Source organism: Diplotaxodon limnothrissa, linkage group LG7 (genome assembly GCF_057381915.1).
Source record: "Diplotaxodon limnothrissa isolate DT_005_m linkage group LG7, D_limnothrissa_male_GT1.1, whole genome shotgun sequence".
Taxonomy (NCBI): Eukaryota; Metazoa; Chordata; class Actinopteri; order Cichliformes; family Cichlidae; genus Diplotaxodon; species Diplotaxodon limnothrissa.
Genome location: NC_140602.1, coordinates 45,084,706 through 45,111,838, shown reverse-complemented (window position 1 = coordinate 45,111,838; position 27,133 = coordinate 45,084,706). Strand labels below are relative to the sequence as shown.

At 40.9% G+C, this 27,133-nt stretch overlaps 1 protein-coding gene across 2 annotated transcripts; it reads right to left on the bottom strand.

The window, feature by feature from the left end:
• Window positions 1–450: 450 nt before the first annotated feature.
• kcnn2 (potassium calcium-activated channel subfamily N member 2) lies at window positions 451–27,077 on the bottom strand. Of its 2 annotated transcripts, XM_085358181.1 has the most exons (9): window positions 26,298–27,077; window positions 25,802–25,897; window positions 9,766–10,184; window positions 9,349–9,490; window positions 9,082–9,192; window positions 8,876–9,003; window positions 7,061–7,069; window positions 4,144–4,213; window positions 451–726 (listed from the first exon to the last, which is right to left on the bottom strand). In XM_085358181.1, exons 1-9 carry the CDS (start codon window positions 27,075–27,077, stop codon window positions 451–453), a joined length of 2,031 nt encoding a protein of 676 aa, XP_085214307.1. The 2 variants fall into 2 exon arrangements, with proteins under 2 accessions (XP_085214307.1, XP_085214308.1); XM_085358182.1 differs by lacking the exons at window positions 4,144–4,213; window positions 7,061–7,069 and having other exon boundaries at window positions 690–726.
• Window positions 27,078–27,133: the final 56 nt, after the last annotated feature.

Genomic DNA, 27,133 nt, shown 5'->3' with positions numbered 1-27,133 from the left:
TGCCATGCTCCCTGACTGATTTCTCAGTGGTTTCTCGGTTTCCTTTGAGGAACACAGAGACTGAATCAAGCCAGCAGAAGCACAAAGTCTGTGAGAAGCACTATTTTAGTGCAATAGTTTCACACTTGGTAACTCTGCTACCTAAAACTGGCTACCTCTGCATAGAGATGGAGAAGAGTTCTTATCACAGCCCCATCGATAGGCCTTTTAGTTGTTACTGAGGGAAGCGCCATTATTTTTATGTCACCAGAGCAAGGATAACAACATCTTTTGAGGTAATAAAAAAATAAATAACAGCATGAAGTTATCCATTAAAATGTATTGTCCCCAGTATCTTGGATTCTGTCATCAGAATTTGGATAATACTTATTGAAACCATAAGGCTTTACGATAAATGCAACTTGGCCATATGATGGCAAAAGTCTCCAGTGGAGGCGTTCCCCCTGGACTCTAGCTGCTCTCGGAGGAGGTGGGCGGTGCCGTGGAGGACGACCTCCGCCGGGACACTGACTGTGAGCGCTCAGGGCTGTGTTTGTCATAAGGCTGGAGCTGCACCTCCAGAAAGTCCCTGTGCTGCTGGCTGATGACCTGGCTGATGAGTCCGGGCAAAGCTTGCAAGTTACTCAGTAGAGTCTCCAGCTTCGTCTCCAGCAGGGCAATCCTTTTCTCCATGTCCTCCCCTCTCTCATTCAGGTCTGATACCATGTCATACATGATGTTCTGAGTCTGGAATAGGAGAGATAAAACAAGCTTATTGTTAACATTTTCAAACCGACGTTACTTTTGATGGACCACCAGAAAATTTATTATACATTAAAAAAAATAGGGAAAATGCATTTTCATCACATCAAGATGCACTGATAGTTCTGAAAAGAGAAGAAAGAAAACTGGTTACAAGAGGCTACGAGTGCTAAAGATTCACTGTTCAAACACATCAAAGTCAAAGTAAAGAATGACTTTAAAATAATAAACTGATGTATATCTATTTGTACGTCTGTCTGAAAACAATACTCACATTCTGCCTGCAATTTCAATGTCAGAAATCGTGAATAAACATCAATGGCGCTATGCTGTGTAAAAGTGCAATAAAAGTTCAGCTAATATGATGCTTCCACAGTCTGAGTCAGATCTATAAAGCTCACAGTTTCAGATGTTACAGGCTTTTTTCACTGTATTGCACAATATTTGCTTGCTAAACCAAGATAGAAGGAAGAACTCACCATCACATTCAAAGTATTTTAGGATTTCATGTTTCTCTTAAATGACAACAAAAAATGTTCATGACTGAGTGCAGTAATGACTCGGATACACTCAACAGCCACTTTGTTAGGTACACCTGCTCCACTGCTTGTTAATGCAAACTTCTAATCAGCCAGACTGCTTTGAGTTGATAGGATGGCAACGGGAAGTCAAACAACTCCTCGTTACAGCTAAGGTATGCAGAAGAGCATCTCTGAATGAACAACATATTGATGAGCTACAGCAGAAGACCACACTGGGTGCCACTTCTGTCAGCTAAGAACAGGAAACGGAGCTACAATTTACTTGTAATGGTGTGGAGGATATTTTCTTGATACACTTTGGCCACTTAGTACCAAATGAATATTTAAATGCCACAGCCTAACTGAATATTGCTGCGGATCTTGTCCATCTCTTTATGCCCTTTATGGCCACAGTGTGCCCATCTGCTAATGGCTGCTTTCAGCAGGATAGTGCACCATGTCATGCTCCTCAAATCATCAAAATTGTACTCAAACGCCCTCCACAGTCATCACAACCTAATCCAATAGAGCACCTTTGGGATGTAGTGGGATGTGAGATTTCCATTATGTGCAGCCAACACATTTGCAACTGTGTGATGCTGTCATGTCAATATGGATCAAAATCTCTCAGGAGAATGTTTCCAACTTCTTGCTGAATCTGTATCCCGAAGACTTAATGCAGTTATGAAGGCAAAAAAGGGTCCACCCTGGTATTAGCAAGGTGCATCTAATAAAGTGTCCAGTGAGTGTATACACCTTACGCCACACACGAGATCAGCCTGTACAGAACCTGCATTATATGACAGGATGGTGATTGCACCAATGCTTCAGTTTATGTGTCAGGCTGCACGCTGTCGTAATACTGCACGGTAAGATGTTCCTGCGCAGGCTTCTTGAGCTGAATCAACAGTTCAGATTTTACAAACTGCTTTATGATACTGCCATTTTATCCATCTTGTCTGCAATGGCTTGTGTCTCACCCAGAGAAACCTTCACCATCCTTCAAAATAAGGTCAGAGGAACATTATTGGGAGCACAGTATCTACCGTAAACTGATCTAGAAGGGTGAATTTTATTTGGACAGTTTACAGGAGCTTTATGTTTTCATGCAGACCAGAGTACATTAGTTTGTGACCTTGAGGAGACAGGAAAGGTGCCTGCTGACTTCACATAATGCTCTTCTGATGCATCAGCCATCTCATAACAGGCTATTAAAAAACAACAACAAGAAAAGAAAAACAAACAAACACACAAACAAACAAACAAACAAAAAAAACCTCCATGAAAATTATATAACTACCGTATAACTACTCTTCTCTAAAACGGTTTGGGCTTCCAAAATAGTCAGCAACAGCCTAAGAAATTCATGTCACATTCCAGATGAGAAGTGGTGGTGAGGCTGCTGGAAGGTGGTCTCTGAGGTACTATTCAGTGCAGGACTAATAACCCCTGGCAGCTTAGAGGCGATGTCATCCATCACTTACCTTGTCCTCTTCTGATTTGAGGCGGGGATGATGGGATAGCTTGTTTATATGAATCAGTGAGGACTAAGGAAGCCATGACACTACTTAACCTGACAACTGTTGTTAGGGTTGTGCTATTAATATCAAATCAATCCAATAAAGGTCTTTTTCCTCTTAGTGTAATTAAGAAATGATTGCATCCAGGCACAGGCCTCCAAGTTTCAAACCGTGAAATGAAAGGAGAACATGCTCAAATAAGGTGGAATGGATGATAGAGAGCAAGAAAACCATTAGTAGATCATTGAGGAATATATGTGATGGAGCAAGAATACAGGTGGTTAATAGACATCCACTTGGGCTGTAATGTAAAACCGCAAATTGACATTATAAACCAATTTCTGTACAAGACGAGGGAAGAAGCGCGAGCAGAGTGGCAGAGATGGTTGTTAAAGCCACTTGAGTGAGCACTTTTGTAATTTAAGGATATGTACTGGAAAAAATGAAAAAGAAAAAAAAATCCTGTGGAAGGAAACTGCATTCAGCCAATGTCACATCGTTTATGTCACGCTGGATGAATAAACAGGGTCTGTATAAGTGACTCTGGAGGAGATAATGAAATAAGGGGATACGTTATGATCTGAGGAATTTCACTGTGCACTGCAGTGGCAATGCATCTTCCAAAAAGATATGTTCAGCTCTATTTAGCTCCGTCTTTCCACCGAGAGCGTGAAAAGACTGAAGCCACACTGCCCTCCTATGGTTGCAGACTCATACAACACTGGCCATAAGCCACCTTACTCAATGTCACGTCGCAGGTTTCCGTGCTGTTTTACAGCATGAGGTGATTAGGCAATATTAACTAATACCTTTCATGACATGCTGGCCTGAATCCAGTTTGACTGTGGTGTACTTTTGAATGTCAGAGTGCTCTGCTTTTCTCTCCTCTTTTTCTCTGCCTTTATTTCTGGCTGAATCATCAGATCACAGTGTGTCTCCCTTTCCAGGTTACTGTTTCTGCTGTGTCAGGCTGGCGCACTGCCTGGTCTTTCCCTAAGGTTTGTCGACTTCTGTTTAGTGCATCTGGAGACAAACATCAGAGAATACATAGAGGGAAAAACTGTGCCGGGTTTCTCATTACTCCCATTCAGTAATTTTTTTTGTCCCGGGGACAGTGATTTACACTGCAAAATGAAGATGCGTTATTATTTCATACCCCAAGCAAATTGAATTCCAGGTGAGCGCAGTCAACCGCAATCAACACACAGATTGTAAAGCCTGTCTGTTTATTTGACACCTGTAGACTTTGATTTATATTAGAAAACACAACTAATTCAGCCAGTCAGCTAGCATGCATCGGATTCAGCCACACAGAGGGAGGAAACCTACAAAGGCAGCAGTGTACTGTTAGTCTAGCTTACCTTAGCAAGGTCCACTAGTGAGTTTGCTTGGTCATTCAGCTTGCGTTGCTCCATTTTAACACTTCTCAATCTGAACACAAGACCATTCAGAACCCAATAAATTGACGCTATTAGTGTCGATATGTTTTTTCTTTTTCTTTTCTTTTTTGTTCTTGTTGTAAATTTGTGCACACACAAGGCATACACATGAAGAACACTCCCAGGACATGCATGGGATATGTGTAGAGAATGCAGGGTTTGGAGGGGCAGTCTGCTTGGTTGAGCTGCATGCAAGTGGAAAGGAGACCACGGAGAAAGAAAGGGTGGGGGGGAGGAGAGGGAGCTGCCACGGGGGGTGAATGAAATCAGCTCTGCGTCCTACTCAACCAATACACACCACAAGGGAATGGGGGTGGGGGGTCATATCTGGGTACAGTGTAAACAGCATTTATCAAGTCCTACTGTATGTCTTCTTGACATATGAGATTAGAAAACATCAACAGCAAGGGTAAAAAGGTCAGCTGTTGTTCCTGTAAAGTTCCCTTCTGGTTAACTTTTTTCTCTTTACTATTCCCATTTAGTCACCCAGAGAGCCAAAAACATCACACACTGTTTTGTATTAACACAGAGGGTAAAGTTTAACCTTTAAACAGCAGCTATGAGCCTGCTTCCCTTTTGAGACTTTCCAATATTCCCATTAGAACAGAGAAAATCGTGTCATGGTGACAACTTTTTTTTTTCTTTCTTATTTTTTCTTCTCTCTTTTTTTTTAAGTGACAACTTAAAGAATCGTTTTAATTGTTAATTGCGGGCAGGAAATGAAAAGATTTTTCCAGAAACTCTCTTGTGGGCTAAAAAACCATGCAAAACGCTAATTTTTCTATCACCCAAAAATCCTACCTGCAAAGACTGAAAATTGCCTACTTTATAAAATGTGCTTAAATAATTTACAGCTCCTGTTTAATTATGCTACTGAAGCACCATTTTAAACTCTTCTTCTCAGGGGACTTAAAAACAGCAAAATGTGCACTATTGTAGAGTATTAGCCACGTGGCATCAACATATTAAAGAGGGTTTTTTTCCTTCCTCCTGAGTCGCTTAAAAATAATAATACACCATTAATACAGTCTGATTCTTAGGTGATGATTGAGGGTCAAATTTTAAGATTGCTAAAGACGAAGAAATTCAAGAGTCTTCGAGGGAGACTGATATTTCATCGAGAAACTCCCAAATGTGCAGCGAAGACCAACAGAGAGTGCCACAGAAGCCACTAAAGAAAACTTCAAGCATAGGGCAAAAATGTCCTGCCACCTTAGCCCCATTATGCTTCATACAAAGAAGACTCTCAGACAAATGCAGAACAAATTTCAAAACATCACTCTTATATTCTTCTAGTTATAATGAAACAAATAAAGAAAAGAGCAGTGGTCTGCTCTAAATTACAGAAGATAATAGGTGTTCGGGGTTACATGGTTTTGTAGTTGACATGAGACCTGTTAGAAATATACATTTCACAATTGGAAGACCAATAGCTGTCAGAGGGCAGGTTGAGGTGAGGGCGAGAAAGCCTGCTGACCTTCTATTTTATATTCAAAGTATGTTTTCCACAATCAGTCACTGCTCATGGGCACTTCCCTTTGTGAACGGGCACTTTATATGCGGTTGGTGTTCATCGGGGGAAAACGGCTATGCTAAGCGTTTCAATCTCAGTTAGTGCTGCTCCACATTTTTTACCCTCTCAAGTTGCTTTATTTGTCATGACCTCCATTAAACTCATGGTGAAAAGAAATGCAAATTATTCTTCAAAGTAATGGATGGGTCTGACGTCTTCTTTTTTTACCCCCCCCCCCGTCGCCCTTGTCCCTGCTGACCATTCACACTGTTGGTCACAGTTGCAGCCTCTCGAGCACAAACGGGATTTCTTCAAGGCTTTACCCTGACCTTCCTCTTAGGTCACTTCCCTCTTTGTTCAATTCGCTGATCTCTGAGCTAACAAGCGCTCACTGTCCTGCTTTTTTTTTTTTTTTTTTGTCCCCACTATGGTTCCTCCTTCAGCCTTGCGCATGGAAAAAGACTTCCTCCCCAAAGGGAGACATTTGATTTCACAGCCGTTATGGCCTAAAACATTCTGCAAGACATTTGGCTAGCACTTGTGTCATACCGTGCCTCTAGCACGAGTCATCCAAAGGACCTCAGTGTTGTTGTGTCTCCAAACTCTTCTTGCATGGCAGCTGCATGTCGTTGCTATTATGCTGTTTACCAGCCATGACAACAACAATGGACTGGCATCTCTGCTACTGTGTCATCCAACAGGGAAATGGAGGAAATGTAGCTGCAAATGTCGTAACAGGCGTAACAATGGTTCCACTTGCCGAAAGATGACCCTGAGCCCTGATCTGTGCGAGCGTGGCCGCTTGGGCGTATCGCATGACTTTTTGGGGTATCACAGAACGTACACGTCTGCAGGCTAATGCCGCTCTGGTCGTCATCCTTCGGTAGGTGAAAGCACAGTCGATTGGAGTTTAATCAGTTGCTTTCTGATTAAAGATCAAAAGTCTCATCACATCCATGCAGAAATGGAAAGAAAAACACCCTCCATCATTGATAATTGAAATTCACTTAAACTGCATCTGTGGGTGTGTATACAATGTGCAGCGCATATCTGTTCACTAACAAGGTGCCTGTACCGGTGATTTAAATCAGACAAAGAAAAATGTGATGCTGTGTGTTTCGTCAAACTGACATGCCAACTAAGAAAAACACACTTTTAGCAGGTGTGACTGGGTTGTGTGAAGCAAAGATTTTTGAGGGATGAATTTCACTTATCAAATGAGGGAGTGTAATTTTTTTTTTTTTTTGGTAGTTATTGGGTTCAAGGACAAGCTCTCGTTAGCATGCACACAACAGGTCTGTATCTACATGAGAGGCGAAGACTTACTTTCGAGCTCTATTGCATTGTGTCGACACAAACAGGAAAAACAAAAACAAAACAGGAACAAAAAGGAAACATGAAGTAGACAAATGAATTATTACAATATCAGATAAACATAGTCAGATGGCAAACTGTGTTTGCTCACGTCTGGCTGCTGAAACCCTCATCGCTACACTGTCACCTGTGAAGAGCAGCCACCGCTTCTCCTGACTTCCCTCATCTTGAAACCAGTTTGTCATTTTACCCTGCGTGGACCGTTTCTGGTGGTTGCAGCTGTTTTTGTTCTCTGAATCTAATTTAGCCTTTTCTGGTCCTATCAGAAAGACAGTGAATAAAAGCAATCTTCCTGTTAATGCCGGCAAACCAGAAGTGTCTGTTTAACAACAGCTTTTACCCCCCTCAACTAATAAGGATGTGTGAGCAAAGTTTTCTCACTGTCTTACAACTTTGACCAGTAGAGGAAGTCAAAGATTGCTGTAGGCCTATTAAAAGCCTCCACTTGTTAATCCACTTCCTATTCTATATTAATTGCACGCCAGAGTTTGTCTGTCACACCCTGCGATTAGGCTACAGGCCCTACTTAAAACTCTCCCACACGAACCCCGTGAACACTCTGCCTCATAACCGAGACCGAATCTCTCTAACACAAAGAATGTGACCAGGAGATGTTGATACCACGCTGAGTGGTCGTTCTAAGCACACAGAGCAACGTGACTTTTCCCAACTGAATCTGGTTCTTTATAGATTGCACTTTAGCTCTGAGCCATTTCCATTATTAGGCTGTCCAAGAGAACAGGAGGTGGACATGAGAAGCCGTCATCAATGCCGCGAATCACCTGAACCCAACAGCAAGGGCATAATGACTCGAAAAGCAGCAACAATGAGAGAAAGCTATTAAACTGCAAGTCTGGATGCGGGTTGCAGCAGCAGCAGACAGTTTGTGTATATTTGTGTTTCCCTACCTTCCCAATAAACATCCGAATGCCGTTAAAACTTAAATGTGTGTCCAAAAGATTCACGAGCAAAGCAAAGTTGCACACAGTACACCATATATATATATGTGTGTGTGAATAAAACCACAGAAAGCAAAACAAACATACAAACAGAGGACATTTTTACTTGAGTATGAACAATATACCAGCGTATTTGCTATTATTTATTCTAATAAAGCGCCGAGGTGATTGCCAGTTAATGAAAGAAGCCTCAGTGTGGCTGTGCTGGTAAGCACTGTAAGCTGAAGGAAAACAACAGTGAGGTGAGGTTAAAATCAATACTGTTTTGGAGTGAGATAGCACTTTGGGGGTCCTTGGGGACCCACTAAAACACTAGCTGACAGGTGAATGTCTGAGCAAGCGCTAGAGGAGTAGAAACCGAAATGTGTCAGCCCTGAGGTCAGCCTGACATCTGACTCACAGCGAAGAAGACACACAAGAGTCAACCTGACAGCAAAAGGTGGAGAAATCGATATCATACTCCTGTGAATTCTGTAAAACCTGCATATTTTGAGGTAAAATGAACTTTACACAGAGTTTCTTTTTCATGATGCTAGTTTATGCCTTTTAAAAAACGGGTAAATGCTTTACAGGAATCTCCAATGAGTCATTGTGTATATATACATATATAACATTCAAACATCAGCAGAGGAAGTTGTGAAATCAGTCAAGTCAAAGCATGGTTATAAAAATACAAGATCCTCCAAATCTATGAGCACAAAGCTTTGCTACAGGTGTCAAACAATTCAGATTTCAGGTTTGTGTTGCTCTGGTGAATGAAATTGCTGAAGAAAAGTGGCGAGGTCAGGGTTAAGAGCACGGCACCTACTGGTGAATGGCTTGGAGAAATTTCCTCTGGTGCTTCCTGACTCTGGCGTGGTCCATCTTCCTCACCAGTTTAGTGTTCTTGTAGATGAGCCACGTCTCCCTGAGAACGTTCGCAGCTGTGTTTTTCACCTTAGGGTGCAAAAACAAAATTGCTTAAGACTGTAATGAAATAAAGCATCTATGACACCTTGCAGCGCTTTCACTTACTCTTTTGGTTAGCTGGGTGTCCATCATAAAATTGTGAACATGTTTTTCAGCTTTGGTTAATTCCAGTTTCTTTGCCACCACAGCCACCACCAAGGCAGTGCAGCCAGCGCCCTGGGAGCCAGAGAAAATATACAGCGTTCCTTTACTTGTCAATATTTTTCAGTCACGATAAATTAGCAGCAGATCGGCTGCTTTTACATAATTAATAAGAGTCTTTCAATAGTTTCACAAGCTGATAAAAAAACAAAACAAGCATCATAATCTCACCATAATGCCAGTCAGGAGGCAGACTCCTTTCCCACAGTACGTATGTGGGACCATATCCCCATAACCAATGGTAAGAAACGTGATTGAGATCAACCACATGGCTCCAAGAAAGTTGCTGGTTATGTCCTGGTTATCATGGTACCTGTAATGAATAATAAATGTATCAGACTGACACACCTTCATGCACCTGAACAAACTGCTACTTATTTCTTTTTTAAAAAAAAGAGGTTTTAGCGACTGTAATGCCTAAAATCCAATGTTTCAGGACTCTGCAGTTTCATAATCTTTTCTTACAGCTTGTGTTAATCCTTCTATCTTGATGCTCAGACAGAGAGTGAGTATTCTATCTATTTTTAAGCCTTATCTATGTTTCATGCTGAGCAGCGCGGCATAGCATGAGAAAACTGATCCAGGCACCTCTCGCAGGCTCTCACTGTCCATGCAGCGATTATCCATAGCGAGATGGTGAAGACCAGCAGCACAGTGCCGGGGCAGATGGTCATGAGAGTCTTCATCACAAATCGCGTGTTAAAGTTAATCTTGTTGAGTGCACCGATGCTGCGGGACGAGGCATCGGTGAAGAGCTTGCTGTGCAGCAGCATGACGCGAGCGATGAGGTACAGGCGCAGGAACATGGGGATGGACAGGATGATGTCCACATCTGCATCCGTCTTGGATGCCACGTAGGAGTAGGCCAAGCGTGCCGTCCAGGTGAAGGTGTAGTTGCCTGGGATGGGGTGTATGGCGCACACCAGGATCTCCAGGCAGATGAAGAAGATGCGCTCGTATGTCATGGCTATCCTCCAGTCATCAGCTGCATTGTCCACCATAAATAGCTGCAAGGAAAGGGCACCATGAGAGTGATGAAGGGTAGAAAAAGCAATCAAACAAAAGGAAACAGCTGAAATTTTCATCATGTTGACACAGCACACTACAGGAAATCATTAAGCCCATTAAAGAGTAAACAGCAAATCGCCTCAAGCCATTAAATTACATTTTTTTTTAAAAAGAAACTGTGCTCAGAACATTTGAAGGAAGTGTAGCCAAAGAAAACGGAAAAGATTTCATGACAAGGGGAGGATGTTACAAGCTTTCAGATATTTACAGATATATACAACATCTAATGACCTCATCATGGCTTTAATGTCATATCTGTGTTTGTGAGCGCACCACACCAGGTGTGTAAGTTTTAATGCCTTAAGGAACGTTTGTTGCTATTTTTCCCATTTCCTTTAATGCCAAAGGTCTTTGTAACAAAATAAGACTGGGGCCGGGTCATGTTTACCACTGTGTTGCATCACCCCCCCTTTTTAACAACAATCTTAAAGCATTTGAGAACTAAAGCTTTGAAAGTCAAACGTTTCCCCATTTTTGCTTGATGTGGGGTCGCAGCTGCTCAGCTGTTTGACTTCAACACAGACTCACTGTTGCGATGTGTGTAAAACACTGGAAACCTCTGAGAAAGACTTCTGGATGGCAATATGTTCCTCTAAAACCTGCGTATGCCATTCAGCATTAAAGACGCTTTTGAAAATGTGGAAACCTTTGGTTGTTCTGACCACAGCAGAGTTAGTTTCCACCCCAGTCCATCTTAAATGAGCTTGGGTTCAGAGAGGATTTGTGTGTTTATTTTCTTTGATCTGAAAGCAGCTGAAAATGGGACTACTTATAAAAACGACTGCAGTTCTTAAACAGTTAATGCAATACCTTTGTTACAGCCATCGATTTAAATCTGAAAGTCTGCACTTCACCCACATCTCAATTGCTTGATTTAAAATCCACTGTGGCAGCGGACAACTTAACTGTTGGTACAGTAAACGGTTATTTCAGCATCAAATTTAAAAAACAAAATAGTCCAAAGACTTCAGATGTTCACTTATGATTGTAAACCAGTTTTCTTTAAAGTTTTACCTTTTCAACAAAACCGAGACATTTAAAGATTGTCAGGGCAGTATGGACTTTTTAAAGCTACTTTGACGTGAAAACTAAATAATGTAAAAAGAAAAAGAAAGCCATGAAACGGCAGACTCATCAATGCTGTATAAAACAGCTTCTGCATACAATAAATTATTGAAATTTCTGGAATAAATGACAATCCTTAGTGTAAAGCATCTTAGTGCCTGTAGAATAAATTGTTCTGAAGATGACTGAAAATTTTGACTTCTTCATTAAAATGCATTAAAATAAAATATTATTACATCAGGCAATACATTAGCGGTGTGCAGTAAGCATTTTCAACTTCTAAGCAGTATACTAATGAGAACATCTGCCACCTCCACATAGCATTAGGTGCTGATCGCCTGGCCACCCTGACCAGAAGGCTGGCTGTCTCACTGGGGACTTCAGTGTGAGTGGATTTCAACACCTCCCATCGCTCTTCTCCACCCCGTCCTCTGTCATATACACGCAGGAGCTTTCTCACATGGTCATTCCTGCTGATGTCCCTTCACTCCTCTTTATCACTTTCTACAGCTATCTTCAACTCGTGTCCTCACACAACTACCAATATCAGCTCCTTCACGGTCTCCACTTCTCACGCTAAAGGTTGTAAACAGGCGATCTCAATTTTATACCTGTTGCTTTGTATTGTGAGGCTTGTAGATAAAAAGTGCTCCAAACTGTATTCCTCTCTCTGACACCTCGCACTGGTATCCCTTCTCTAATGCGCCCGCTCTATCCACTCAATCACATCAAGGTCCTGCGCCTGTACAAGCTGTCACAAGTGGCAGTAGATTTTTCACAAAACATTGTTGTCAGCAAATCCAATCGAGGTTTCCTGGCAGCTTTTTTTTTGCCATGAGAGCAGACGCCTTTATGAAGGGGGAAAAAAGAAAAGGAAAACTGCACTATTACGTGCCGTCCGAAACCTCCCTAATGTACTCGGTAATAAATTATGGGGTGTCCACTGACTTCTCAGGCTTAACTATGATATACAGTACAATGATTTTGCTTACAGCCCTCTGAAACAACATCCTGCACAGTTCTGTTCATCTTTCAGCTCAGAAATGTACAAGAATTATTAAAGTAAGAGGAACATCTTCACAATTTGTCCTATTAATGTGTTATATAATACTGAAGTATTTGTTTGCTTACTCAATGGTAAGAAATGAAAATCAAAAAATAACCCAGATATTTAATGGAAGGATTAGTTTCAGGTTATGTCGTAAGTCACAGAAAATGTATAGTTAAAAAAAAGTCATGATGCTCGCTGCAGAGGTTTTGTGCTGATCTTAATGCGAGAGAACAGCTGAAACACTGCAGTTACTGAGTCGGCAGAGCGTTAGCGAGTTTTTCTCTCTGTGCCATTCAGAGGCACTCGGTGATGCCGCTCTGTAACTTTATGTGGTCTGCAACTATGTCGTTGAGTTTCTATTGTTCATAAATGCACATGTTGCAGGGGCAACATCTCACAAGCAGTCAGGTCATCTTAAACGTGTCAGTGATATAACTCGAGAGGTGGAGCCATCAAAAAACCCTTTTGAGTTCTCGCTTGGCTTGGCTCCCAGTTAAATCTGGAATTGAATTTAAAGTCCTTCTCTTCCCATACATGGTCTTGAATAATCAGGCCCCATTTTATCTTAAACACCTCATATTAATGTATCATCCCAATAAAGCTCCTTACTCTCAGACCACTGGCTCACTTACAGGATAAAAGTAGAACGGGAGGCAGAGCTTTCAGCTTTGAGGGCCCGGTTCTGTGGAACCAGCTCCCAGTTTGGATTCAGGAGACAGAAACCCTCTCTTATTCTAAGATTAGCCTTATAACTTTAATTACTGATGAAGCATATAGTTAGGGATGAATCAGGTGACCCTGAGTGATACCTTAGTTATGCTACAATAGGTCTGGGCTGCTGGTGGATTCCCATGATGCATTAAGTGTATCTTCATCACTCACCTCTTTTAACGTGCTGTTAATGTGTTTATACATCACTCTGCATTTAATCATTAGTTATTATTGATGCCTGGCTCCACAGCATGTCTTTTGTCCTGTCCCCATCCCCCGAACTGGTCACGCCAGATGGCCGCCCCTCCCTGAGCCTGATTCTGCTGGAAGTTTCTTGCTATAAAAAGGAAGTTTTTCCTTCCCACTGTTGCCAAGTGCTTGCTCATAGGGGGGTTCTCTGTATTATTGTAGGGTCTTTACCTATAAAGTGCCTTGAGGTGACCGTTGTTGTGATTTGGCAATATATAAATAAAACTGAATTGAACTGAATAGGAGTAAAAAGATTTTAAAGAAAATTAGATGACCATTTTTAGAATAATTCATCATTTGCAGCACATAATATTAGTAAACATTGTATCTGAAGAAATCCCTACACACAAAGGACAACACTGAAAAACAAAACTGACTGGCAAAGAAAAAAACAGGTTACAGAAATGCTGCTGCATCCTCTGCTCGTGTAAGATGGACTGAGGTGAAGTGGAAAGCTGTCTGTGTTCTTATGTATCAAATTTTAAATTCATGCTTGAATTCACGCGCGCTGCTCTAACCAGGCTAAAGAGGAGAGGGACCGTTCGACTTGTTGTCTTGCTGTCAGGAAAGGCCTTATTTATTTGTGTAAGACAATGCCAGAGCCCATTCTGCGCAGAGTACACAGCACGGCTCTGTTGCAAGAGAGTCAGGGTGAAAAACTGGCCTGTCTGCAGTTCAGACCTGTCGCCTATTGAAAACATTGGATTAATAGGCAAAAAAAAAGACAACAAGAAGCAGCAAGAAGCATTTGATTTACAAAACTGCAGCAGCTGGTCTCCTCGATCCCCAAACATTTAAAGAGTGTGTTGTTAGAAACAGAGGAAAACCTGATCCTAACCTTTTTAAAATGTGTAGCTAGCATTAAAAATGTGGGTGTATTTTTCAAAAACAATTATATGCCTCTCTTTTAGCATCTATTACCTTGCCCTCGCACTTTTAATCATTTATATAGGGCTTATATGATTTGCAAATCAGTCTGTCTTAAACTTTATGACAAATCATATGGTCATAATTTTCCGGACACTCTGGAGGCATACATCATGACTCGGCAGTTTGCCAGCTACTCTCCATTTAATTTGGAATTTCTCATTATAGAATCAAAAAGAAAACTGTCCCACTCCTGAAAGGCTAATGGGATCACTGACCTAGATTGTAATTTTAGCTGTGACATGTTACCTAAAATGGAATCACTGAAATAGTCATGTTTCTCACATCTTAAATAAAGCTCCCCATTCAAAGCGTTCATCTCAAGGACAAAGCCAGCGCGCAGAAATCAATAAGACTGCGCTACAGACGTGTACGAGTGCTCCACATGCTACAGTTCGACAGCTTCAAAGGGACTCCGAGACTACAGCTTCAGCTGCTTTAATGCAGAAACGGCACACTGCACGCTTATTATAGCTTCTGAGCCAAGAAATGTGCAGGAAATATCAGCTGTCAACAAGCCGGCACAGTACAACACCAGCCAACAACAACAGCAACAAGTCCGTGAATAAATGGTACAACAACCCCACGTAGCCTCTCATTTGTATTTATTCAGAAGCTACAATCAAAGTCCCCCGCCCTCCCCCAAACACAGAAAACACGTGAATTAAATTTTCAGCTGTGGTTGTTCCTATCAAATGAGCGACACTGAGCTCCTTTAACAAACTGACATCTGACAAAGAAGTGTGTAACTCTAACCACAGCTTGTCCTGTTCAGCTTTCCAGCTGAGTGTAATGTAGACATGGAAACACAAGCTGTGTCTCCACTCACACTGTGGTCTCTTACTTACAGAATTAGCTCTCTGAAAGAGGCTAAATCTATTGTTTGTACGCGGCACAAGCGACGTTTTATTTTACATTTTAAACAACAAACCGGTCGTGTCAAAAGCAGTTACAAAGTTTGTTACCTCCAAACAATGTAATTAAACATTTAGCAGGAGCTTGCATAAGGAAAGCCTACTTGGTGAGTAAAAGCAATTATGGTAATGGATGACCTGAAATACAATACTCATGGGGCTTTAACCGCACAGCATGAAATATTTCATACTCGCTGGAAAACCATGACAGAGAGGCGGAAGAAACTGCATCTATGGATGAAAAATATTCAACTGTGAGGTTTATTTTTTAAAAAAAGAAAAAACTTATGTTAACAGTGTGAAAAACAAAAGCCCTGATGAGAAATAGAAGGTTAATTATTTACAGCACAGATGGTTTAAGTACTATAAAAACAGGCTATAAATATAATAATTTCAGTTACATCATAGTTACATTTTTTAATGTTAAGAATGAAAATATGAAACAATTAATAGAGGTTCAAAAAAACAAATGAGTCCACAAGTAAATCTTGTGGTGATCATTAAATTATTATTACATTTTTTATTTTATTTACATATAGACAATTACATAAATGAAAATTATAACCACAGAGACATGATTATTAAAAATATGTCCAACCTAACATGAGAATAAAATAAAGGCCTGTGACTTGAGAAACATACCTGAAAGTTTATTTTTAAGATAAAGAAGGTAAAAAGAATCTATTTCAAGCGGTAAGAGCGCCGCATCTTAACCTCGTACACAGTGGATCATTAAGATTTGAAGATGAAACAGAGGCACAGCTAGAATAGAAGAAATCATTTTTCTTTTCAAAAAAAATCTTGTGCATAGACTTTCTTTGTCGTGCTCACTGTGTGGAAATATGACATTTAAATACGGTTAATCTTTTGTAAAAGTGGCAGAAACTTTATCAGGTGTCAATTAGCAACCTAGTTGCTAAAATCAACTTGTTTAATCTGCTCAAATGCTACACGTGTATGTTACTTAGCGTACACTTGTTAACCACTTTATTAGGTACATCTGTTCAAATGCTCGTTAATGCAAATATTTCATCAGCCAATTGCATGGCTGCAGCTCAGTGCATTTAGGCTTATAGACAGGGTCAAGATGACCTGCTAGAGTCAAAACCGAACGTCAGAATGGGACTGCAAGAAGATCTATGTGACACTGAATGTGGCATTGTTATCGGTGCTAGATGGGTGATGAACAGGCAACAAAAACTCAAACAACTGCTTGTTACAACCAAGTGATGCAGAAGAGCATCTTTGAATGCACAACATGTGAAACCTTGAAGCAGATGTGCTACAGCAGCAGAAGATCACAATGGGTGCCACTCCAGCTGGGAAACTAAGGCTATAATTCGGCTCACCAAAAATGGATAACAGAAGCCTAAAAAAATGTTGTCTGGTGATGGTAGAGCCAGAAATTGGCATAAACAAGTTGAAAGTGTGTATCCATGCTGCCTTGTATCAGCAGTTCAGGTTGCCGAGCATGTACTGGCTTGAGGGATGTTTTTTTGACACACATTGGACCCCTTAGTAACAGCGCCGGTCTACCTGAGTATCTTGGTGACCATGTCCATCCCTCAATGGCCATAGTGCGTGCACCCATCTTCTGATGCCTGCTTCCTACAGGATAAAGCTCCATATCACAAAACTCAAATCATCTCCTGATCATGGTTTCTTGCATATGACAGTGGCCTCATATGACCCACACAGTCACAATCTAATAAAGCACAAAGATGGGAATGTGGAGCTGAAAAATCAGCAGCAGCTGTGTGATGCTTTCATGTCACTATGCTTTAAAATCTCTGAGGAATAATTCCAGCACCTTGTTGAACCTGTACAATGAAGAATTAAAGACGTTCTAAATATAAAGGGGGATCTAACCTGGCATTAGCACCTGGTACCTAATATAGTGGCCAGTGACATTTCTAATTAGCACACAGTACAGCTCAGAGTGATGGGACTGCCATTAAGTCTGTGAGGTTATAAACTAAAGGATCAGGTAAAAAAAAAAGAAGAAGACAAGACCTTAATGGCATTAGATTAAAAGCTAAGGAGTCACTAAATATATTTCAGTACATCCTGGGGGAAAGACAAACATGTGCACTTTATTCAGTGGCAATCCATCCAATAGTTGCCCAGACATATTATTTGAATGTGAACTGTGTGTGGGGTCACACAAGAGATTAGGATTTATCCTTATCTGCTCAGTATGAATGCCTATAATAAAGTTTCATGGTCGTTCCTTTAATAATAAAATGGCTAAAAATTTAGTCACAAAAATAATAGATGAAAAACAGGCCTTTAAATTCTTACAATCTATATTCATCACATGGATATTGAAAGACACGTTTGTTTGTATCTATATATGTGTCCTAACCTTAACTGTGTGCCTTTATTCTAAAACAGCTCTCTCCAAAATCCCCACCTTACCTTAGGAAAAAAAACCTAAAATCAGTTCAAGAGCACAGACGTTAATCCCCTGCAATGTACAACAGAGCCCAGGGAACAGGGCACCAGCCTGTTTCTAACTCGGGCCAAATCAAAGCATCAGCGGTTTCTCTTTGACATTCATCTTGTTTTCTGATGGACTTAAAATACAGTCTAATCACTCAGAGTGCATGCCCCTTTCCCATCATCGAAAAGGCTTCTTCATGTCAGTCTGAGAGACAGCACAGCCGAATATGTCTTGAGCTCATTCCCTGCCTGCCGATGTCCTGTGTCTGCACTGTGCAGCCCCGGAGGAGCTCACCTGCGCTGCTAGCTGGGTTGGTTACTGGTTTCACTACTCTCAATATAACTAATGGAGTGCAGCTCAATATTTAATCTGTGTAATGTGGAGATGGGAACATATATCTTGTCACTGAGAATGAAATCACTCAATCTCATTAGTGAATTAGGTTGAGAGGTTCAGTCCAATTAGGCATTAATGCAATGCTTTATTTATGATATCAAAGTGAGCCACTAAGAGGCCAGTTTGCAGAATAAATCTGAAGCTTTCGCAAATTCTGTTTGCTTTCGCTTCCGAGATTAAGTCTCACATTTGCATGTGCAATTTTTCCATTCGAGCAAAGTGAAACATTTCTGAGCCAAAGTAAAAGCTCGTATAAATCTTTCTTTAAAGTGCTGTGGCTGCAGCCAAGTCGCCACACATTAATAATCTACATTCAGCTGCATGTTTGGAGTCACACACACGCACAAAAAGAGCAATTTCATAAATAATCTTCAGGATCCTCAACTCTATGGGTGGTTTGGTATCTGTGCCCTTGAAAGGCGGTACGTTCAGTGAAAACATTGAGGTCACCAGCCAGTGGTGGTTATCTGACTCCAGTCTGGAGTCTCAGGTAGAGGACAGATTTCACTGTGAGAAATTTAGAGTGTCTCCTGCAGTTACACCATATCTCTGACACATACGCAGCACTCAGGGGCAATCTGCAGAGCACAGCCAAGTTTGGCTTTGGCAGAATTTTGCTGGCACAGTTTGGGTGACGCGTTGTTGTTTTATCTTTTCCGCTGAACCGAAAAATGTAATATTGCGCGACTGTGAAACATCAGCGCAGACCCTTATCGCAAAAGTACACATCAAAGACAAAAAAAACCCCAACCCAGCCCCCAAAGCATTTTGCATTAGTTTAAGAGAACTCAGCAGAACTGTCATCACAAGGTAGAGTGACACAGCAGTGGCCTTAACACAACACTTTGATGTGAGAAGAAGAGGGAAACTTGCAAAATGTCAGTTTGTGTTCGCTTAGAAAAACAGAGAGAACTCATCAACCACCTCAGCAGCTTGCAGCTCATATCAGACTCTGACAAGGACAAGTCAAAGTTAGGAAAGAGCTACACACTCAATGCAGCTGTGTTAACTTCCACAACACAGCTGCATTGCCTAACTAAGAAGTCTAAAAATTACTCATCTGGAAATATTAAGGAGACGTATAATGAGATTCATGCTTCCGGCTCTTTATCAAAGCTGGTGTGTAGAGGGAGGAATACATATAATTTTCCTTGTGGACACTAAAAACAAAACAAAAACTAAGGACAAATCTTTTTCTTTTTTTTTAAGCACACTCAGCTCAGTAGGTCACTCCTCACTGCCAATGCAGCACAGCAGTTGTATCCCTAAACAAATGACAGCCTGTGTCCGACCTCTCTCCTGCCTGCTCAGAGTGACCTTTTTTTGAGTTTTCAGTCACTCTGCGCAGAACAAACTCTGTGTTGTGGAAATCAGAGAGCGCAGACTTTACCGAGCTTGACAGGTAAATCAGTTTTAAGGGGCTAGAAGTGGTGGGGAAACCATTTCATCACCCTGACTTATGCCTCTACATCTGACAGGCATCTGTGAGTACACATGGATGTGCATGCATAATCTACTTCACTGCAGGAACAACATTTCCCACATGGCAAAGTGCACTTTAGAAACAGCAATTCATATTGCAACATTGCAAACACATTAGGCTCTCGTAGAGGCGTAAAAATGAAGCGCGGGGATGTGGATGGGGAGGGCGTGTTAAACCTAAGAACATTGCATAAAACCGAATAACACAACAGCTGACAGAGTGCTGATGCAGTAATGCTAAATAAGGACTCAGTCGATGGGTGTGTTTGTGTTTTGGTGGGCGCGGTGGTTTTCAAACTTTTTCTCCAGGGGACGTCATTTGCAGATAGAAAATAAAAATATTTGGGTTGGTGAAGCTCTACATGGGAAATCTATCATTTAAAGCGATTAGTTTCTGAACTCAGGCTCTAATGTCAAATATTTGGAGTAGCCACCCCTCATTTCTTTACATTTTGTTAGGAAAATGGGAAATAGATGCAGAAATTGTCTAAACAAATATAGAAATAGAGCTTGAACTCTTTTAGACAAGCTTTCTCATAATTACTTTTGTCTTCAAGAATAGTTTCCAGGCTTCTTGTTAAAGCGCTGCTTTGGATGCTGACATGGCAGAGCCTCCACTGTGTTTACAAAAGGCTGTAGACACTCTTTGCATCAGACCTGTTGCCACTGAGACTATTTCTGATGAGTCTTCAGTGAACTGTACACGAGTAAACTGGAGTGTCAGATGCATCTTTCAGGTCCTGCGTCAGGTCTTTGTTGGATTTTTTTCCAATTTGTCAAGGACACAACTTCCAGAGCTGTAGAGAGTTTTTTTTAGACCTGCCACTTCTTGTTTTGTCCTCCACTGCCCTGTTTCCTCAAAATTTTAAAGACACGCTCCACAGCATGCTGAGTTATGCCAAGTTTTCGATTAATAGCTCTTTAGGAATCACCTTTTGTTACAAAAATCCTATTTTAAGTCTGCCAAACTGGTTCAGCTAAAGAAACGGGAACAAAGGATGAGCTTTTGTGACAGGCTGCTAGCAACAAAGTGTCTAACAACTCAATTCAATATTCATTCTTTGCTAAGTTGTGTGTTATGTGTAGACACAACACCGGCTGATCCTTGAGTTAGGTGTTTTTTAATACTTGAATGATTCATGCAGTAGGTAAAAATATTCCTCTGAAAATGGGCAATGTCTAGAGATGGACCGATCCGATATTACGTATCGGTATCGGTCCGATACTGACCTAAATGACTGGATCGGATATCGGAGAAAAATAAAAAATGTAATCCGATCCATTAAATATCACGAAAGCACCTCACAAAACTTGCAACACGCCGTAACTCACCTCAGAACGTTAGCAGTCGGAGCAGTATGCATCACGTGATAGAGCGGCTGTGGCATGCGGGACCTGTCGGTGCTCTGGATAGCATTTGGAGCTTCGCTAGCAACCTGGCATTTCATCTCCGACAAAGTTATCCCCGAGAGAAGTAAAGCAAGTGTGTAAGTCCATCTCTGAATGTTTGTAAAGCATTCCTGCGTTAAGCTTAACGAGCGACTGCATCTCGCTCTCCGGCTGCTACTTCAATCGTGAAACTGCTTAAATGATCAGCTGATCGGGTTTTCTGTCGCGAGTCCGTCTTTGTTTTTGGCCCACTTTGCACCAGAAAGAGGAAACCAGCGGCTGAACAACAGCAGCACGTTTAAGCTTGATAAGCTGTTGTTAGAATTTATTTAATATTACTTTCTACTCGAGGATCTTTTTCTACGTAGCTGACGCTGGTAACTGTGCAGGGGCGGATCTAGCAAAGTTTAGCCAGGGGGGCCGATAGGGCATTAACTGGGAAAAGGGGGCACAAAGACATACTTTTCTTTCTTATTCTCATTTAAAATGTCTAGCTTTTAATAAATAATTATCTGACACACAAAGTTTTAATTTGATGTAAAATGAATAGAAGTCAATTACTGTATATAGTAACTATTAAGTCTAATATATATACCCTAGTAAGCTATAGTACTTTTTCCTTTGGGAAGGTACCATCTGTGCAGTCTGCAATTTTGTTGAAGAAAGATGTTGAATCTATTTAATATTTCTTGAAAAATAATTGATTTCTGTGCATTTTTTTTCACACTGCATCAAATTAAGGTTGATTACGTCGATTAAGCATCATGAGGTGGCGCGTGAGGGGTGGTTCCCTATTTTTTATTTATTTATTTTTGTTGTTGCTGGGAGTTGGAACCCTATTAGTTAGGTTGCTTAATATTTCTGCTAAGTACTCTTTAAAATACCAGAATAGGGAGGATGGTGTAGGTCTAAGTTTATTAGATTGATCAGTATTGCTGAACTATGAAATATTTTTTTTGTATACAGGTATAACAGAATAGCTTTAGTGTAGTTGTTGTTTTAAACTTGAGTATGAACTTGCAGACTTGCAAAATGCAGCAAGATATTTAAAAAAACAGTTTTGTTGATTAAAAAACACTATATCGGATTCATATCGGTATCGGCAGATATCCAAATTTATGATATCGGTATCGTATCGGACATAAAAAAGTGGTATCGTGCCATCTCTAGCAATGTCCAAAGAAAATCTTTAAAACACCTCCATCCTGGAGAGCTATTGTTCAAGAGCACTTTAAAAAATTACACATCTTGTTCCTTGGAAAGAAAATATGAAGCAATTGTCGTTGGCTTTTGCATTGTAGTGCACATTTACATTGACTTCATTCATGGGAAAATACTGTACTTTTTGCTTTGCTACACTTACTACTTGGCAGCCTTTATGTGAGGTAAACAAAACATGGTCAAAGACAGAATGATTCAACTATCAGAAAGTTAGTTGGCAACTGATTCCTCTTTAGGTTTAGACTATTTGATAAAACACGAGTTTTTAGATGTTACGTTGTTCATTTCTTTGCAGCGAAAGCTTCTACTTCTGATATTTTAGGTAAACTTCCTAATCACATTTATAGATACATAAGAAACACTTTCAGTAGCTTTACTTTCAGCTGAGCTTTTAAAATGATTGACTTTATATGATTTTGTACTTTGTTGTTAATACTTGTATAGCATCTGATAACCTCTTTGCCACTGCCAGATTTCCCTGTGTGAATTTACGAATCACTGAAAATTTACCAGTCAGTAGTCGTATTCTTCCACCTGTTAAAGTAATGTTTCTGACTTTGGAGAAGCTTTTCTCAAAAGACTTTCCAAAACTGCCAGTTAAGCAGATAATCAAGTTAAAAATTAAATGCCAAATTAAAAATCAAGAACCCCCCTCCCCCCCAAAAAATTCTCTTGTTTCAGCTCGTCTGGTGTGACAATTTGCTGGTTTTTGTTTGTATTACATCACTGTCAGTGTTTGCAAGCATTGTACAAAATCTCTGCATTTAATAATGGAAAAAAGGCTAATTCAGCACCAATAAACGACACCAGATTATTTAGAGATATAGTGAAGACTTAATGATATAAAATCTGAAGTAACATGATGTCACGTAGAAAAATGCGCATTTAAATCCATCCATCTCCATCAATCCTAACTGCAAAGACACTAAAGTCCAGGTGAAACTGGACATACACACTGAACATATCACCAGTGCATCACATGACTAATATCTACACCCAAACCAGTTTAGAATCACCAGTTAACCTAACATGCATGCCTTTGGACATTTGCACTCAGCACAGTGCCTGCAGGTGACCAGGTTCAATCTCAAACCTTCTTGAAGTGAAGTGAATGTGCTAACTGTTGTATCACCCCAATTTAATCATCTATCAAAATATTGGCAATGGTAAAATTTGCATTGGACAAGTTTATGTCGTTCCTAATGCACCCGACGTAGCACCTCACTGCTAATAAAAAAGTCAACCTTCAATCAGGATTTTCAATTTGGGGCATTACACCTTCATTTAGTCCTGATATTTAAATGTTTAAGGATTCAATCTGGAGTCTGTTTCAGTTTATCTTCCTTAAACAAAAAATAAACCGAAAGAAAACAATCAGTTTGTTTTTTTCACAAGTGTATTGAGTAGCAGGCAGCACACGGACAGAGAAAATCAGAAAGAAAAACACATTTTATCAGCTCTCTCCGGTCTCTCTCTGTTCTGTGTGCTTGTGTGTACTTGCGTTTACCATCAGCAAGGCAGATTCAGAATTAATTCAGCCGTCTACACATGTGCATGTGTACGTTTTTGAAGGCACATATGTCAATCTGCAGGAACCAAAAAAGCCACAACTGGCACAAAAAACAGCAACAATTGACACAAAAGAGCCTCAGGCAAGGAGGGATGGGAGCAGCTGTTGTGGTGGATGTTGAAGTATAACAGTGTGAACTGGATTTAAATAGTGAGACAAAGTCAGTTCCAGGGACTGGTTACTCCCAAAGGGAATGTGATGAATTAGAGGACAGACCTTCTAATCAACTTGTATATTTACAGAGCAGGTCTAGTGAGTAAGACTGCGGTGACTTGATAATGTTTTCTGACTCATCAAAGTGTTCCAGCTTCTACTTCAGTCAGCGTGAATATGTGGCGAATTGCAATAATCAGCTGTGAAGAAACAACTGCCTTAATAAAGTTTTCTAGGTCAACAAAGGAGGAAATGTCTTTTATAGCAAAAAGAGAGCTATGCGGGGTGAAAAATGTTGTGGATATTGACGTGACTGTCAGAGGGGACTTGATCAAAGATGTCTGAGCAGCCTGCCTGTGTGTTAAATATGCATCTGCTGACAATTAAAGGAATGGAAAGAAATCCTTGCTTTAGAGCTAAAATAATCACTTGCGCTCAGGAAACAGCGGTTCCTCAGAGTCATTTTAAGCAGAGAAAAGAGATTTCAACTTCTTGAATCCATGTTTATAATATACAGATGTGTTGCTGTAACATTGCAGCAAGGATATATATACATAAAAGTAGTCTCAGCGTCTCAGCAAACTGGTTTCCTGTGAATGGGAACAATAACCGCGTGGCTGATGCAGGACTAATTTGATACCTCTACCTAAATAGAAACATGCTGTGTACAAAGAATGTCTCTTTACATCAAAACTAAATTGTTACACCGGTCGGCAGCTGCATAAGCAAATGGTGAAAAAAAGCTCTGTTTATGGATTTATTTATTTGCTCTGTATTTTAGCAGAAATATCCAATGGCCAAAAAAAAGAGGAAGAAGAAGAAAAAAATGGGTTTGATACTTTCATACCAACGTATGATTTTCTTTCTAATTTATACACAGATCCTGGGAACCATCTGCAGGGGAAATGAAACAGCTTCTGTTGTACGGTGAAATATGATAATGATGCCTTTCTACCATCTCTTATGAAGAAAGGTTTACAATGAGAGATCTCAAGGCAGTGACACATTTTACTGTTGGGCTATTTTAATGACTGATCCTCTCCTGGGGTTTGTAGCTGCTAAATATACCAACAAAGCTGATGAAGATTCTGTTTGCCAGATGCAAGAGGTAAGAAGTGATGTTTTATCAAAGTGTAATGCACTATTTCATAAACAAAATGAGGCTACGTCTTGAGTTTGAGACTATAGACTGGCAACAAAGTGAAGAAATAAGGTCAGATGAAAACAGCTGGATCAGCTTTTACAGTTCAGCTGAAGGCATTTTTAAAATCACCCTCTTGTGCAAAGGTAAGAAACTCCATTAACATGATTAAACATGGCGTTGTTTAGTATTTGAGAAAATGCTTGGGTGGTGTTTCTTTTAAGGTGAAGCTTTTCCCATTTAGGTGAATTTAAAAAGAAAGAGACAGAAACACATCAGGCACATGGAAGCCGTCTGGCATGCAACGGAGGCCCATGCTGCAGGAAGTGAAAATTTGTGGCAAAGACATGAGTACTGAAGCACAGTAATGCAACAATGCTCCGAGGCATGGTCATAAAACTGTCATGTTGGAGTATCTCAGGCTAATAATCATTCATCCACTCAACCCTGCGAGGAGTTCCTTAATCTTCCCAATATCTATAATGAACTGTTAATGCGGCTTCAATAGCTGATGATTAGGCCTACAACAGCACCAGTGCAACAACCTCTCCCATCATTTACACACTCACAGGGCTGCAGAAAGTCTTTGATTCTTTGAAAGAAAAAAAAAAGATGGCAAAGAAACAAACACACATTTCACATGTTTCACAATGTTCATGCATTAAATGCACAAAATACTTAAATCTGACACTAAATGAGCAGCAATGACTTTAAAATCAACCTGTAACAGTGTAAAAGAAGGGGAAAAGTGTGCAGAAATACAGCAGATTAGACATAAAACTGATAAAACATGCTTTGATTAAAACAAAAAACAAAAAAAAACAACAGAGTGCATCAGCATTACCTGTATCTCCCTTGCATGGTAGATGATAATCAGCCCCAGGAGAATGATTGTAGAAAGGCTTATCAGGCATTTTAGAGCTAATGAATATAGGGATTCCTGCAAAAGAGCAAGGACAGTAAAGTCAAAGAAGACACAACAACATGACAGAAGATCTTGTCTTACATGCTGGAGTAACTCCTACTAATGTGCCAAAATAAATAAATAAGTAAGTAAAAACGGCACGATTTAGCTTTTTAGGACACAGTGCAACAAATTCTAACATTGCAGCTTCTTCTCCCATTCATTTTTTTGGAGGTGATGGTGGTGGGGGGTCCCCTTCATGGCTGGACAGCTGTGGGCCTTTTGGCCTGCGTGCCTGGGACCTGCCTGAGAACACTTTATCCTACCACAAGTTGTTTAACGTTAAAAACACTTGTTTCGTGAGTCACATGTCCCCTAAATCAACTCTAGCCTACATGGGACTGCGAGGCACGGACTTTGAGTGGGCTATACGCACCTTTCCATACGCTCCCCATGAGAGTTCAGTCTCTATAACCATAACAACGATCCCAAACATCCCAAAGATTAAAGCATAGTCGCTGAGCCGTTTCCTTTTCTCAAACAAGGCCCTCCTGTGCCCCAGCTTCTCCCCAATGTTCTGGTTCTTCTTTTTACCCGATTTGGCCCCGCTGTGGCTGCAGCCTCCCCCTCCGTCTCCCGATGCGTAAGGCATCAGGGTGCTTGAATTATTCTCCGGCTTGGATACTAAAGTGTCCGACGCATCTGCGGCGGAGATGGGCTGCAAAGGCTGGGACTCGGAATCAAACTCGTGTATGTTTCTGCGGGACGAGCTCAAGTTGCTCAGCGGCCGCATTACGCCGCCGTTGTATCTGCAGCTGCTCATGGCTATTTCATTGTAGGAGTTACTGTCTTTGTGGCTGCTGCCCAGGCTGCCCCGCTGCCTATCGCGGCAATGCTGCTGCTGCTGCTGATGGTGAGGATGATGATGATGTCTGGATGAACTACCATGACTAGAAGGTGTGAACTCGCAGACACTGTACTGGCAGCCTTGCCTCGAAGACGTTTCCGAAGGTGCCCTTAAAGTTCCCACAGTGGCCGGCGACGTCCCGCGAAAGACGAGGCTTTTTCTCGCATCACAGGTGCAATTATTGCAGGTGCAGCATTGGTCGTGCTGCTTGCCGAGGCGATCCTCGCGTCCGCAGTAGTGCTGGTACTTACAGTGCTGGAGCTGCTGCTCTGGGAAGAAATCGTTCTGCAGCTGTAATGGGGTTTCCATGTCAGTGCTGCTTTTTAAAGCAGCGACCAGGCGCCACAGAGCCCCCGACAAAGGGC